Here is an 18,032-nt window from a genome sequence, read left to right as displayed (position 1 = left end):
TAATCACGATAGTTTAATTTCAGTTGTACTTTCATATGCAGATATATTAACACAAATTACAAGATAAATTCAATAACAATAATAACAATCAAAAACACAATGTCTAAATTAAAAGTGTAACGTTATCACGCAAAAGGTTTAAGCGATAAAGTGTTAATCCATGTGTTCTTTCTATTTTGAGGCTTTGTATAAAGTCTTTCCTACGATATGACACTGAAAAAGAAACAGAGAAAAGTAATACGTTATGATACAGAATCTGCAAAGGAGATATCTCTACGATATATATTATAAAGGTTACAAATAATAAGGTGTATTACCAATGTTATTTCAACTAATCGGGCGGGGCTTACATTACCATTTACATAAGGACAGTCTATCTGAAGATGTGTGTGATAAGAAAGATGGCCGTTATAATTATTGTTGATTTCTAATCACCAATAGTTGTCACCAAACCGATATACAATTGAATTGTGTGTATGCTTTGTGACGAATAACTGAACAGTTCATTATTGAGTTTATCCTGAAACACCTGTCTATAGATGGACTGGTCTTATTATCATATTTATAAAAAGCAAAGTAGGTTAATTATATTCCATACATTAATTTTGAGCAATTTCCATTTTGTTCTCTTTATTATGGTGGAAAGAGCACTAAGGTTTTTGTATGAAGATCATTCACGCTTATACCAGCAGTTGTATGAAAAGGTTAGGTTTGTCTTGACAATGGATCTGAATATCGCTGTATTGCATGGAGATACGTTTTATATATATTATTGTTTCAGTTATAAACATATGCTCTTAACATTTGCATCATGCCATGCATTTGCATACGAGCTAAGGGGATCTTCTTCCATATATCTTCAAGATTATATGTTTGTCACTGTTTGTGGTGTCCTGTGCTGTCGTTAAATGAAGTTATCCGTTGTTGTTCAGCAGTTGGCATGTTTAATGAACCATAATATAATTTATAAAATACGCGTTTCCCTATTCTGAGTCATCTTGTGTTTCTTTGTGTTGTATTTCTGTCATGTAGTATTCTCCTTTTAGGGCTATATTCTATTACATTTATTGCCGTATAAGCGAGAGGTTTGACTAGCCATAAAATCAGGTTCAACTCACCATTCGTTTTCTTAAAATCACTTGTACCAAGCCAGGAATATGCCAGTTGTTATCACATGGTTCGTTGATATGTTTGATGGCGTTTGTTTTTGCACTTGATTGTTTCTGTTGTAATGCAATTTTTCTCTCGCAGTTGATATGTTTCCTTCTGTCTTGGTGTGTAACCTAGATTTATGACTATTGAACAGTGTTATAATACTGTTGCCTTTATTTCTTTTTGTTATTTGGGCTAAAAAATGATTATCCGCCTAATGTTATGCTTTAATAAAAGTTGGCATGTTTTGTGTAAGTGCTTTGCGTATATTTCATTATGCTTTAGAATCTATGCTGCTATTGCATTGCATCTGCATGGTCTGTGTTTTAATGTTTTGTGAATAGATTAGTTTGCTGGTTTTCCTGTTTGAATAGTTTAACGCTGGTCATGTTCAGTGTGCTTTACAGTTTGCATTTTGGTGTGCGCCAAGGTTCCGGGTTAGAGGCCGTACATGACCTATAATGGATTACTTTTTACAAATTGTGATGAATTTTGATGAAAAACTGTCTAATTGGTTCTCATACCATATCTTCTTGAATATGTTATTTACATTTGTAAAAACCACACGAGAGCTTGTATTTGTACTGTTATATTAGAACCGAAACATCATAAAACTTTCTTATTTGTAATTCGTATGGATACCACAGATGGAAAATTGGAGAAATCTTTTACAATTATTTTGTTGCCCAACCTAGATGAATAGTGTTCCTCCGTCTATTCCGCTACATGTTAATGTTTTAAGTCAAAATAGGTTTTGATGTTTTAGTTTCATCGAAAAGAATTGTCAACGTAGTATCATGTCAAATGGAAGGATAAATCATAATTCGTAGAAAATAACCCCAATTCCAACATCAAATTTTCTGATTCGGATATGAAGATGTTTGTTTTCTTGATTGTCAACATATTTGTTTCGTTTGGAGGACGCGTTTTTCAACAAACAATAGGCATATCTGACTTATACAGGAACGTCTAAGGACGAAGGAAACAAAGTAAGCAGTGTCCCGTTACCTTACTTTCCGCTACACAGGCGATGTTCTCTCACTAAATAATTCAAAATATAGGGCAGTAAGCAGGGTTTAAGAACATCGCTTGTTCGACGGGCTTGTCAGATGCGTTCTGTTAAAATATACTTTTTTTTCTTGGTCTTTTGGAAAATGTTGATTATGCTTTTAGTGCGGTGACTGAAGGTAGAATTTTTTGAATTTAATCTCCCCACCGAACACACACCTATATACTATATCATTGGAAAGAGGAAATCGTGTACTATAATAATATGCCTGTCGTCAGGACTTGGTATGGTCACAATTTTTTAAATTGGGGTCAAAGGTCATATGTGAAAATCTGTGAAAATTTGGGAGGGTTTCAATTTTGACATTTTTTTTCTTTTATTAAACTCTACCTAAATACAAATGATACTGTTTTGGATTTAGTAATATTTGTTATTATACATAAACCTTAATCATTAAGATTTATTTTATCAAAAAAATCTAACTTCAAAAATTAAGTTTTCAACCCATAAAAGGTTTACAGCACCTTAACCTTTTGATTTTTTTTTAATTTCAGGTAAAAATCAAGTGTCATATAAGGTGAGGTATCAAATCAAAGCAATAGAACACTACAGTCAAATATGACCTCAAATTGAATTGCGGATACTTCAGGTTTTATTATAGACCTTTCGTTGCTTTTGTTTTTTTTCACAATTATTGCTGCTTCCATATAGTATTATCTGTTGTTGCGTATTTTACTCTGGTTAATATCTATTACATTATAAGTTTTGTACCTATATCCCCCCTTTTTTTTCCTTGCAACGTACCACAAAGCATAGTCTTCAATTCACGAAATGAATATTGTAAAACAAACGAAAAATCTCTCGACCTTATTAATGTACAAAATGAATAAGAAACAAAAATATATAGTATATAGAAACATACGACAAACACTGCATTACCGTCTCGTGACTTGAAACAGACAGAAACAGAATGTGGCGGGGTTTGACTTTTTTAAGCTCACGCCAACACTCCCCAACACGGGGTCTTGGACCGTGTGTATCAGTTCAACAAACTATAGACATGTTTTTAATATTTCTGTACATTTCACTAATGGCCAAAGGTACATGAAAGGTTCTGCTCAGAGCAAACACATTATTTTGAGTTTTTCTTTACAAGTACAGACAAGGTATTGTAGGAAGTCCGAAGACATTTGTTCCTAAAATGGGGTAAAGATGACATCCATATGCTTGTCTGCAAAGATGATGGGGAAACATTATGCATGAGACGTACACACTATCTTGATTTCGCTCAATTTCATGGTTGGCAACACATTAGATAGCGTCGCACTCTACTTTAAGAAGCATAAAATCCATTGGCATTCAATATTTCAACAAGGCGTTTCGAACCAAACTCATGGTACATTTGTAAAGCCAATCCTAAATGAAAAGGAGTAAAAATAAATGGCCAAACAAACGGTTGACGCAACAATTGCTCAGCAATTACGCAATTTCTGTGATGCCATTTCCTGAAAATAGTCTTGGCTATGCAGTTTCATCGAGTTACCATAAAATGAATTGCAATAAAGACGAAGGCATTGACTGAATTGAAGAAGAAAGAGACAATTCTTCCGAAGTTGGGTATACTTCTGTAGAGTTTATAGAGATGTCTTTTCTATTGTATACTTGTAGCGGAATGACATATCTGGCCGTTATTTGTGTCGATTCCATCCAGTTCAGTTTTCAATTGACTAGCAGCTGATATCGCATCTCAAATAGTTTTTTTGCTACAAAATATTGTTATATTTGCCTTGAACTTGTTGAAGTTGTTATTTCTATAGAAATCAATGAGTTTAGACTGCATTTTACAAGTGGAATATTTTAAATTAGAATCAACTGGAAGAAAAGATCTACTACTAAATAAAAGTAGTATATTTATCTAGTAACGGTGTCATGAGGAATCACCATTACATCGTTGTCAATAGCCAAAATAAAATTAGTAAAAGCAGTATCGTGATCTGAGATATCTGCTTTTATTTCGTTTTTAGCAAATAATTTGTAATGTAACCAAAATAACAGAGTGCTTGAAGTTTAAAAGATGGACGGGAAAATATTTCAACTTTAACTTTATCTGACACGGTTAGAACATTCTTAATACGCTCATCTGATTCAAACTTGAGTAGTTTTTGATCTTTCTAAAATGTTTTGTTGCAACAAAATATACAAGCGCTCCTGTTGAACGACTGCATTCTAGAACGCGTACACATACCCAAAACTGAGGAACAACAGTCCGATAATTGTATGTCGTCATTAAATATCAGATTAGAAGCTTCCTTGCTCTAAAAGGGGGAACAAATATGTTTACTTGTGTAACTTTTGTAGCATGAACAATGATAAACAGCCTGCACTGACTTATGTAAATTAACAGCTTTCGCATGAAACATCTTGATGTTCACCTCATCTAATCTTTTATTCAATCCTCATCTAATCTTTTATTCAATCCTCATCTAATCTTTTATTCAATGCAGACACAAAAATCGACTTTCCTATACTGGTAAATTGACTCAAAATTTCAGTCCATATTTTCTTTTCTATGCATATTAGGCACTGCATAAAATTTAACAACTTTTGTCTTTTCTTTGGACTTAATGGAGCAAGTTGCAACGGACTATTTACTGAAACTATCCGTCAATTATTTTGATTTTACAATTAGATTTTTCTGACAAAGTATTTTTAATGTTTTATAACAAAAAAACATAGAATATAAACCCACACAAACAAAGAATGTAGAATATGTCAGTGCAAATATGGCCGTGTTCACACCAAACGCCGTGTACAGTAAACATGTTTACATTTGGTTTAATGAACTGTACACTAGTATCACATAAGATTTGTCCACATCTATACACCTTGTTTAGTTACCTGTACATAAGATTTGTTCACACTTGTAAACCATATGTCATTTAAATGTTCATTACGTAGAAACCGAATTCAAACTTTCAAACAACTTTTCTAGCAGTAAGGGAACGACCATTTGACTTTAAAAAAAAAGGGGGATGGATTTTTTGATTAAAAAAAATTGGGTCATACAGATGATTAGAATGAAAATATATTCTGAATCCAAAGTTTCCCCATACATTATAGTGTTAAATACTGAATTGCTATCATCGAAATAAATATTAACTTTCGCGCGAGAAAAAATTCGGACTCAGACCACTCCCCCCCCCTTGTTTTTAAAGTAAAGTTGTTGCTCCTTTAAGAAAGTAATTCTGGATGATTTGCAGTAGTTTAAAGATGTCTCGACTACGCATTAAAAAAAAGGCTGCATCAGCTTGCTTATAGACAGAGAAAAAGAATTGCGATTTAAAGGATCAGTACATTTCTATCTTTTCTGTTTGTTTCAAATGATATTTTTTCTACAAGTTTTTCTTTGGCAAAAGAAGAGGGTGATATATTTTTTTTTATTTCTAATTGTATTTTAACGGATCTGAGATTCTTCACAAACAAACAAGTAACCTCACCCTTTTTCAGTAATGCATTAATGAGTGAATCGTTGTTTGAAAAAATACCAGTGGCAAATATTTTTGTCAAGTGTGTACGTCCAGTCGATATGGGAAGCACAGGCACTTGTTTCTGTCAATATATGGTTTACTATCCATACCAGTACCAAAAAAAAAATTTTGTACTGGTATAGATAGTAAACCATATATTGACAGAAACAAGTGCCTGTGATGGGAAGACCTTTTCTAATAAATTATGTGTTCGGCAAAGATGATGGATGAGTCTTGATAAGGGGCTAATAAGGCTACGTAAAGTGTTTTATAACAAATAAATATATCAAGTTTAGACAAATATTTCTGTAAAGAACTTTATTAATAAGTGTTATAAGTATCAATTATATATAAAAATCGTTTCTTTTTTTTACGTATAAATGGAAAAATTACAGTTCGGAATGCCTAGTTTTGTGTACACTGAACCTACACAAGGCCTACATCGACTATCGACTGCATGTAGGCAAGACATGATTTAAACTACATGTAAACATTGAGTTTTATCAATGGGAACGTAATTATGTTTAGTTTATGTGTGAGTTACACTAACATAACACCGAGTTTAGGTCAATGTGAACACGGCCTATGTGTATATAATAGCGAAAAGGTAGTAATTTCATATATCAGTTGAGAGCAAATTATTGACTAATACACAAAATGTGACGGAAGGCAAGTAATTAAGTTCCGTGTTGAAATTGAAGTTTTTTATTCCATTCTTTTTCCATTGATTTCTTAAGATTTTTTCATACTTTGGTTCCGAAATTTTTATCACTGATTAGTTTTATGAAATACTATATGCTAAAAATATTATCGGATAATTTGTATTGCTACTATGAAGAAGAAACTAAAGTATGTGTCTGAATTTGCAATTAAAATTACCTCAATTTTTAACAGTCTAAACTTCGCAAATTTTAAAGATTATAAGAAAATGAAATACTAAATAGAATATTTAGATATATGAAAATAGCTTTAGGAAAAACTATTTCAGTTAAATGTAAGCAAACATACACAATTTTTCATTTAGAAAAAGGGGGGTTGAAACTCTCCAATATACTACTAGTCATCAAAACGACTTTTTAGAAAAATGTGACCGTACGAAATTCTGACGACAGGGCAAAAAGTAAAGAAGACATATTTGTCTTTAAGTTAAGACCATTTTTAGCCGTGTGTTATTTGGGGAGATTAAACTCGCGATCTATACGACATGTTTTTACAATTCTGTCACCGCACTATTTATTTAAACTTTCAAACCAAGAAATTTGTTTTACATGCACACGTAAAAAAGGCGTTTTTTTTGGTACAACACAATCATCGGTTTGATTGGTTATCTAAGTACCATGCTTATATTATAATTCGCCAGTTGCGCTTTTCGTCTACATAAGACGGACTACTTGGTTGTTGATACCCTAGAGGACCAAACGTCCACCAGTAGTGGAATCGACCTAGTGGTGTCAATAGTTATCAAAGAAGCCCGTCTTATAATTTAATACACCAGACACGCGTTTCGTCTACATAAGACTAATCAGTGACGCTCAGACCAAAACAGTAAGAAAATCAAACATTTAGATACTTGCGGGCCCTCACAACCGAAAGGTTGTGCCAAAATGAACATTGTTTTCAATTTAGACTTGTTTATATTTTTTCGTTTGGGTTTGTATTCTATTTGAATACGGGTTTATATAATCCGTTCAACCGATTTTGACTCTTTATTTAAAATTAAAGACTTAATTCAAAAGTCTATCGTTAATTGAAGAAAACTAAATAGCCTTCCAATTACTGTTTCGAACCCTAACATCACGAAAGAGACATTAATTGTCGAACCCCGGATATGGTGTACAAATGTTTGCACCTAACGTTTGTAGTATGCTATTTTTGCCGCGAGTTCATTGTTTTATGTTTGGAATCAAATTAATACAGATTTCCATGTTGTTAATCTTGTTATCAATTTATTTGCCAAGCGTTAACGGAAGTCAGCAGGAATTCAGAACAGTAGATGTTCAACATGTTAGTCAATTGCATTTTGTTAAAATATACTTTTTCAATTTTATGGTATTTTGTTAATTTTTGTGTGTGCTGTATTTAGCTATAGACCCATTTACAACGAAATTTTGTTTTATATGCAGACGCATAGAATTGCTGTTTTATCCAATGCAATCATAGGTTTGAACATTGGTTTCAATTTAGACTTGTTTATATTTTGTTGTTTGGGCTCCTTAATATTTTCTCTACGGTTCATATAAAAGAGCCTAGATAGTCGAGTGGCCTAGCCCGTATACCACGAGTTTGAATCCCGGCGGGGGAAGAAAAACAATTTGCTTACGCAAATTTACAGATCTAAAAAGACGAATTATATGTATAAATGTATGTCTGTACCGATGACAACTCTACGACAGATTATATCGATTGGATAACCAATGTTGGTGGTATAAGGCTTTAAATTTCTTGTGCAATTTAACAGCTCTAACATTATTATATTGTATATTATGTTTTCAAATCTTATTGAGATCAATGCTTGTTTTCTTAGCGATATATATTTAGATATTAACGCTAGTCAGTACTCTAAATGCTGCTTAAACCTTTTTTTCGATAGTGTATGGCGCTCCATGAGTATACATACAAAATCCGCGAGGTATGTACTGTTTGATATACGAGTCCTGATAAGATTTACCTGTCAGCTTAAATAGGCTTGTGACTAGCTATCATCAATGGCTAGATCTGTTAGTTCGATAACTTGTTAGAAATGTCTTTTTGGTGATTCATGTCAATCTAATTAGTTCATCGTTTTTTATTTTAATTTAATATTAAAAGAGGGACGAAAGATACCAAAGGGATAGTCAATCTCATAAATCGAAAATAAACTGACAACCCCATGTCTAAAAATGAAAAAAAGAATACAAAAGTACACATGACAAACGTAGAAAAATAAAAAATAAACATCATGAACCCCACCAAAAACTAGGGGTGATCTCAGGTGCTCCGGAAGGGTAAGCAGGTCCTGCTCCACATGTGGAACCCGTCGTGTTGCTTATGTGAAAACAAATCCGGTAAATAGTCTAATTCGGTATGTCATATTCATGAAAGGGAAGGGTATTGTAGTTACGACATAAGGAACATATCCGATATCATTTGTGAAACGATTATTCCATAACAGTCAATCAACTCGTGATGGCGTCCATAAAATTTACGAAGGAAGGATTTCAACTTCACCATTTAGAACTCTTGGTTTAATAGCTTCCTTGTGAGCAGCAACCCTCTATCAAGTAAATCATGATAGAAAATGCAAGCACGGGAATGTCGTAGCAATTGGGAAATATATACCCCGTATGCAGGTGCTGCTTGAATGATGCTACTTAGACATGGAAAGTTCACAATTGGAAAGCTGAAATCATCTCTTTTGTCGTAAAGTTTTGTTTAAAAAAAATCCTCATTATCAATTTCTAGATGTAAGTCAAGATATGAGGCCGATTTAATTGTATCTGTAGTAACCTTTATCTCTAGTTCGATGGGAAAGATGCGTTCCACATAGTCACAAAATTTTGAATTATTTAGTAGAACATGATCTATATAGCGAAAAGTAGAGATAAAGGATATTGCTAGCTTCTTATCTTTCTTCCTAAGAAGTTCATGCATGGAGTCAGTCTCATAATAATAAATAAACAAGTCGGCAAGTAGAGGGGCACAGTTTGTTCCCATTGGAATACCGACAGTCTGTTAAAAAAACACGTCCTTCGAACGTAACAAATATGTTATCAATCAAGAAATCAAACATCTTGATAATATCAGTTTGAGAGAATTTTTTGTTTGAATCAGAGTGATCCTTTATAGAATAGAATTTATCTCTCCCTAAGACAAGATACCTGTATCTACGTTGGCCATTCTTTTTTATGAAGCAAAGCAATACCAACTCTTTCAATTAGTCTTTTAGTTTGAAATGTGGAATACTTGTGTAAAGTCAAATGTTTAAATACTGTTACAAGATGAAAGAGAATTAGATTGTATGTAATCTAAAAGATCTTTGGAATTTTTAAGTATCCACATCTGATTCACGCCACCTCTAGAATAGGCAGTTTCACAATAACTTTGGAGTCCATCTTTGATTTAAATTATTTGAAGTAAACAAGGTTTAATTACCTTTCAGATTTCCTACCAATGAACTATCAATATGTTTGTAATTCAGTTATGAAAAATTGAAAACAACACGTTTAATAATTTAATACGTCCGAAGCGCTATTCTAGATTTACCTTCATGAATGTGCCTATTCACTTACAAAAAAAAGAATATCCGATATGAAAACTAACAAATAATTCAAAGAGAAAAAATGGGATTGTCTACAACGCAAAAATTCACAAAACACAGATATAACTGACAAGAACTAACGACAAATACAGGCTCCTGACTTTGGACATTTTGAATGTCGCGGAGTTATAAGTGGTTAAAGGCGCCAACCCTACACTCACCTAGGACAGTAATAAAACAACAAAAACCGAGAACTATGTAAAACAATGAACGGGAAAAAAACCCACTAAAGTAATAACTCTTGACTTGAGTCAGGCTTATAGAATCATATTCAAAACAGTGTGGCTGTGGCCATTGATTGACGTCCTTAATTCATTCAATGACTGGGACAGATTATGTGAACGTTTGTCTGTAACGACACTGCTCACTACTTACTTCTTATAGAATTTAAACTGTAGGGTCACCAAAGGTTCTTTAACGCCTTTAATAATGAAATAATTCGAAAACTTATCAGGAATAACCTTTATGTTTTGATTTATATTATTGATATAAATCATAACATCGTGTTATTCATGATTAATTGTTCGAATTACTTTATTTAGGTATTGAGAACCTTTGGTAGCCCCACAGTTTAAGTGTCTTTAACAAGTACATAGTGAGCAGTGGTCGTTACAGACAAACGTTCATATAATCTGTCTCAGTCAATGGGATAATTTAGGACGTCAATCAATGGCCACAGCCACACTGTTTTGCATATGATTCTATAATATGAAGCGAAGTTAAACATGTTTAAAGGCTCCAAGCATTAAAACGGGGACAGTGTTGTAACTTTTTACCATAATATTCAAACTATTGAAAAAAGTTGTGAAGGGATTGACTAATCAAATCGACACAAGTTACATAAACATCTAACAAAGGCACAAAGCGAAAAATATATTTCTATAAGAAGTAGTGATTTTTGCAGTCATTGACAGCTGGTCGATCTACAAAACACCTAATAAAAATTATGAATAAGACTTAAACTAACATATCAATCACCACACATCCAATGGGTTTAGTTCAAAGACGCCACAAAAGTCATAGAAAACACATGACCATAGGCAATTACGAAATGTCGATTTCTACGTTGTACTGTGAATTTGCACTAGTAACCCGAATTTAGCTTGAACGGACAAAAACATGTGCACGCTATTTAAATGAAATAGATTGTCATTTGATAAAGATTGACAAAACAATAAAAATTATATTTAATTAATTTCAATTCATATCAATTAATTTTAACGCTAGTCAAATAGATTTATCTGCGGTCAATCAATTGAAATCAAGTTGGTGGTTAGATGCGTTAAATTTATAGGCCACGCCCCCGTTGAACCATTCAAACAGGCATTAATTCGTTTTAAACACGAATGAGATCCGGGCTTTTTACAGGTAAATCACTCAATCAAAAATACCTCGATGTATCTCTCGTTTTTTGTTTCAAACTTTAAATGCGTAAAGTCTTAGTAAAGTCACATAATAAAATTCATGAAGATAATGTTGACGTTTGTTGAATTTGGTAAACAGTTAGTCTTGCTAAGAATTATAAATGAAGTAGCAGCTTAATGAACTTTTAAAACTGTGTTAAATTGCAATACCGGTCACTGGCGCAAAACGGGCGTAAATTGTTGAAGAGAAGCAAATATCAAACAAAAACATTGTGCTTACAATTCTGTAAAGGGATTATTGTGCTGTTATGCATCGGTACGTACTTGCAATAAATGAACATGTATTCTGTATATATGAGATTAATTTAAGTCTGCGATAACGATGGGTAGGTTGATTCAAGTTTACCGATCTAGATAAGTTGGCATTCTCTCGCGTCTTCTAATGCATTTAAAAGAAAACATATATTAACGTTTGGGGCATTAATATAAGTCTACTTACCAAATTGAAATGAACATAAAGATTGTAAAAAAAACAATAAATGGAAAAGAAACAATTCTGCTCTATTGCTCTCATATAAATTTTTTTAATTTGTTTTAGCAGAGATTTCTAAGTTAAAACTCATTGCCATGTGAATAAAATATTTCATCTAGGTGTTCTCGTTAAACTTCGCATTACATAGTTAAATTAAAAATTAATTTCATTGGTCGGAACGTTTGCAAACTTTCAATCCAAGTGTTCTCATCGAGGTCCGCGTTCATGTTTTAATTCAATACACAATATGAAGATAGTAAAATGAGTTTCATTGGTCGGAACGATTGCAAACTTTTATTCCAGGTGTTCTTGGAGAGGTCCGCGTTCATATTTTAATTCAATACACAATATGAAGTCCAATATGAAAAAACAACAATTTTAGACTCTACGAGGTCCGAGTAAACAAATAGAATTTAGAAAAATAAAACTTTTACGATTCTTCCATCACAACAAAAGTACATTTATCTATCTGTTTCGCCGACGAAAAATTATTACTATTTATATCAGAACCAGGATTTGTATACTATGCAATTTATTCCTGGAGAAAATAGACTTGATTAAAATCATTTATTCACTTAAATCAACAATTGATCAACTTGAACTTTGAAAAAGTTACATAGATAAATGAGCCAGTCCATGCGAAAAGGTACAAAAAGTCCTTTTGATAAACTTTACAGGACATGTTATCAAAGTGTTTTTGAAAAACGATTTTACTCGTAACAAAAATACATTAATCTAAACATTCATAAGATTGTCAATGCTATCCCGAATTTGTCAATTAAAACAGAAAAAGACGTAGAAAGATCTGCATTTTTGGTATTTGAGCAAGTGTTAAATCATTTGTTTACCGGACTAATGCTATACATTACATTAATAATAAGAGTGGTTTTAATGTACTGGTAAAAAAATCTATATTGATACAAAAAACAAAAAACAATATTCAAGATCTAATATCAATGTTGAATTGGTAACATTTTCGGTAACGTTTATTCAAAAGTTTGATAAGTTTACGCTGATCGTATATAAATTTCCGGATCGATAAACAAGTTTAACACAGCCGAACTTGCAAACATTATTTCTTTCTGTATCTGTTAAAGAATTGTGTTAAGGGTTGATGTCTTCTTTTTACTTTATACATTAATCACTTATTTATTATTGTTATGGCGTTAGGATATTTGTCGACCGAAATATTTACACACTTAACTCTAACTGCATGTTTCATATATGTAAAAATCATTTCGGCGTGGATCGGTTTTTATACATCTTGCCATTGTGTTATTGTGATATGCTTATTAAGATAATTGCACAATATTGACTGCTATTCTCCTATTTTGAAATTTTGATCTGTTATGTCTTACTCACACATGATTATCACCATAAGGAAATTTGACATGACTGTCATGCAAGTGAAAGGATAAGCTATTCATATTACCAAGTTTGATCCACCATTTTCTACAAAACAAAATGTCTGCACCCACAGTTGTTTTCCAGAAGTTTGATGTTTCTAAGCTTTTGATTTTTCACTTTACTAAGGGATTTGGAATTTTCTGTGTAGTTCTTTTTTTTATATAATTTTTTATCACTTTTTGTGATAGCTATCGAGAGATTTCATGTAAAAGTTTTTAGGATAGTATTACAGATAATTGATAGACGGTAAATTAGCATTCACCACAATTCACCACAATTATAATTGTTATACATGCACCAAGAGCTGCTTGCTTTGGTGTTAACAAAGGTGATTTTCGACTGATTTTTATCATTCAAACTGATTTAATATGATAACGAGTGCATGGACTCCTATTTGTTTAAACGACATTTTGTTTCATTTTGCAGGGAGATTATGTGAACCGAATTTTATAAAACTATAGTGCATTCTTTTTTAATGTTGATAAATATACTGTTCCAGCAAAAAATACGTTTTTTGCACAATTCATTTATAAATATGAGTTATTTCTGAAAATAAAATGCATAGATTTTTTAGGATACTTATAAAATACAGACATTTAAGATTATTTTGCAGAAAATAATTCGTGTTGATCTTTTTAAAAAAACAAAGAAAGTTATTGATTACTTTCGAAAGAGAAAATACGGCCACAAATCCGAATTTGGAGCAAATTTAAAAATATTTCGACCTCATTTAACCCCTAAAAGTAGCACATGAAGGTATAATTTTTATTACACATTTGATTTAATCAGGCCAATAATAGTCTATATGGAATTTTCACAAAACTGTAAATACGGTATCAAAACTGTATCGTATGCCCTAAATGGTAAATGAATGATGAATGTGAAAGTAAAAAAAACCAAACAAACAAACAAAGACAATGATAAAATCAAAAGGGATAGCAATGAAAGTCCTCGACAGTATTCATAGAAAATATCAGCATCATAGGAATAAAGGGAAAATCGACAATAAGTGGAATATATTTCCCATTGGTATGACCGTTGAAGTTGTAAAATACGTCCCCAAATCGTAACAAATATATCGTCAATCATGAAATTAATCGTCTTAATAATGATTTTTTGAGACATTGATTTGTTGAATAAAAAAAAAGGTGATTTTCCCTTTCTGAGAAAAGATACTAGTATCTACGTTGGCCATTTTTTTAATGCAACACAAGTGTAACAAACTTAAGTGTACTGAAAAGTATATTATACCTACCATACTTTGCTTTCAATTTTGTGTTGCAGGCGAGAGTTTTCGATTTCAAGTTGTCTTATACCTTCCCTCAAGTCTTTTATTTCGGTTTCATAGTTTTTAGTTTTTTCTTTTATATAGGATTCATATGATTCCATTTCCATTTCTCTCATTATTTCATCTTCCGCGATTTTAAAACTCTCGTTTGTAAAGCAGCCCCCGTCATTCATTTTCTTTATCATTCTTATCAACTCTTTGATTTGTGTTATATGCCTACTGGTGTTATCAAATGACATGTAGCGCCGACCACATTTCTCTAAAAAATCATTTAATGGTTCTGGTGCATCCTTAAGTTCTTCCTCCAATGTAGTTTCTTTTGTAAGTAGACTATCACCATGTGTAAAAAGAACAATAATGAAATCCAAACATTTGTCTCCAAATAGTTTAACAACAAATTTTAAAACTTCTACATCACCTTTATCAAATCGATGCAGTGATAATACTACAATGATAGCGTGAAGTCCTGGAGCTGCTAATTTTGTACATAGTTTGATTTCATGCTCTACTTTTATAGGATCCATTTCAGCGTCTAGTATACCTGGTGTATCAATAACAACGATGTTACGGCTACCAAATTTCACCATTTTATACTGACAGCATTGTGTGACTCCTTTGAGGCACATTCTTGCTTCAAATAGTTGTCCCCTTGCCAAAGTGTTGGCACATGCACTTTTACCAACCCCAGTTTTGCCAACCAGCACAATCCGCAGTTCTTTCTCTGAAATTAAAATCCTTACTCTAAAAATATTTAAAACAGCAAAAATGATATAATAGGAACTAAGTGTTTACCGTTTAAAAAGAAATCTTGGAATGCAGAAAAAAGGTACTTAGTTTAACAAATGAAAATGAGTATAATTCAACTGTTAATCCAATAAGAAAAGTTATGACAAACTCATGATGACAAAAAAAATGAAGCAATTTAATAAATAAAATTCATTAAGAGCAGAAATTTAATACAATATTGCAAAAATTTAAATTTCTTTCTCAGTAATTAATCATTTTTAACAAAATAAAAATTTCCAGGTGTTAAGTTATTTAGTATCGAAATCATTAATAATCTACCTGTAATAATACATTGGTTACGTTAATTGTAAACCAGAGCGTCATTACAGAAACGGATATAACGAACGAGTTGGGAAACGTCTGGTTAAAATAATCTTATCTTACAAATCCCTATTACGTAAAAAAGTTCCGTGTGTGACATACGACACTATCTAGAATAAAATTTGAGAATTGGAATGTGGAATGTGTCAAAGAGACAACAACCCTACCAAAGAGTAAGTTATACATTTCGTTGGATTTTTTCTATAAGAATCTAGATCAGCTAGCAATCTTTAGCAATTAACGTGTCTGAAGACCAATTTACGTACAATGTTTTTGTTCGAGTTTAAAATTTAAATAAACTGAACTTTAGTGCAGAGGTTTTTGGCCATGGAACGTCGGTTTTGGCCTTTGTTTTTGGCGGTTGGTTCGTTTCAGTGTGTACCCAATCACATACTTTGTAACCGAACAATTCCCTTTGTAAGAGTTATCTCCATATTCACTGTTTATCAAGTGTATTCATCTCCTTCGTATAAAAAAAATATTGACATAATTCTTTTTCTAAATTGTTTTTGTACATCCTCAAAATGTTTTGGCTCATTTTTGATCGAAGCGATTTGATAAAATTGAATAGAAGTTATCTACCTTTACAAAATAAATGTGTATGTATGTTTTTGTTTAAACACTCATTAACCGTTAATCGTATAACCCTGTAATATTTTACACCCAGGTCCTGACTTAGAAAATGCGGTCAAGTTCCGATTTTTAGATTTTGACTTTTTTGCTTTATTGTAATGAAGATATGTTACATTTGGTCTGAAACAATCGTATGACATCTTACATGTCTATGGGTGTTAGAGTCCCTGAAATGTCTAGTTACAATGTTAATTGATTATTACTTCAAACTCGTTCATTATAAAGCCATTTGACCTTTCAAAAAGGTTGGGTGACATATGACCTTGAAAAATACAACCGGAAGAGAAATTTAGAAAACCGGAAATAGCAATTTTTGCATTGTTTTTCACGAAAAAATACTTGAAGCCATATATTATGTAATAAAAATACTTATTTTAATAGTCATTAACTTTAATTAGAAGTGGCCAATTGTCCCCTGGCTTACAGGCAAAAGTATATAGAAACTATATATGTTTTGGAATCATTGTGAAATAAGCTATATGAGACCGGAAGTGACATTGACCTTAAATAGCACAGTATCTTCCTCATTTCACCCAAAATTATATCGAAACCATTTTTTCATCAGTATGAAGAAACTTGCTTCTTTTCAAAATTTCTTTGATGTGAAAAGACCTTCTATTGTTCTCTGAACCATTGTTTTTTAGTTGATATTTTTTCTTCTTCCGTCAAATTTTGTTCTGGTGTGAAAGTTTTGTTTCAAATATGTCGCTAAGATATTTCTTATATAATATCCTACAATGTAATATGCGCGTTTTCATTTTAACTCTGCTGAGCCGAACAATTTTCTTTTTAGCAGTTATCTCCCCAAACACTGTTTTTTCCTCCGTATCTATAATAGAAAGTGACAAATATGTTTTACCAAATTGCTCTATATTCTCAGGATGTTTTGTGAAATTTTGACAGAAGCGTTACAGAGACTCCATATGAGAGTTATTTCCACTGATGCCTTTTATATAACTTGTAACTGGTAAACCATCGGTTAAAAAGGCCTAAGGTCTTTGAATTTGAGGTCCTTGGTAAAAAAAAAAGAAAGAAAATTAGCTCAAAATTAAAGGTAAAGGTCATATTCTAACTTTTGATCTTTTAAAAAAACTAAACAAGATATCGACAACAAATGTTTATTAAATTGTCAATTGCGAATTCGTAACTCACATATTTTGGTTAAAAGGGTGCTTGGAAATAAAACGGGAAATTTCGACCCTCTTATATTAAGAATGATATATACATTACATACACATTACATACTAATGTTTGTATACGCCCGTCTTTTAGATGGGACGTATTATGGTATACCGTTGTCCGTCCGTCCGTCTGTTCGTCCGTCGTCCACACTTCGGACAATAACTCAAAAACGCTTTCACAAATTTCCATGAAACTTAAGTGAATTGTTTATAGCTATTCACGTAAGCTTCCTTTATTTTTTTTTATTTCAGATTTTAAGTTTTGGATTTATGGGGCTTTATTCATAAAAAAGGGGGGATTTTCAACACTTCGGACAATTACTAAAAAAGGCTTTCACCAATGTCCATGAAACTTAGGTGAATTGTTTATATCTATTGATGTAAGCTCCCTTTCAAATTTTATTAATTTCAGATTTTTAGTTTTGGATTTATGGAGCTTTATTCATAAAAAAGGGGAATTTTAACACTTCGGACAATAACTCAAAAAGGCTTTCACCAATGTCCATGAAACTTTGGTGAATTGTTTATATTTATT

The 18,032-nt window shown here is 32.1% G+C and overlaps 1 protein-coding gene across 3 annotated transcripts in view; it reads right to left on the bottom strand.

The window, feature by feature from the left end:
- Positions 1-18,032, bottom strand: part of LOC134711853 (GTPase IMAP family member 9-like) — a 57,614-nt gene continuing 39,582 nt past the window's right edge. For all 3 annotated transcript variants that reach the window (XM_063572789.1, XM_063572787.1, XM_063572788.1), the window contains exons 5-6: positions 14,544-15,297; positions 1-213 (exon numbers count right to left, since the gene is read on the bottom strand). In XM_063572789.1, the coding sequence (XP_063428859.1) occupies positions 201-213; positions 14,544-15,297 (767 nt within the window). In that variant the 3' untranslated portion in view covers positions 1-200. The remainder of the gene's footprint in view (positions 214-14,543; positions 15,298-18,032) is intronic.

The sequence above is a fragment of the Mytilus trossulus genome, chromosome 3 (assembly GCF_036588685.1).
Source record: "Mytilus trossulus isolate FHL-02 chromosome 3, PNRI_Mtr1.1.1.hap1, whole genome shotgun sequence".
Lineage (NCBI taxonomy): Eukaryota > Metazoa > Mollusca > Bivalvia > Mytilida > Mytilidae > Mytilus > Mytilus trossulus.
This window is presented reverse-complemented; position numbering and strand designations above follow the sequence as displayed.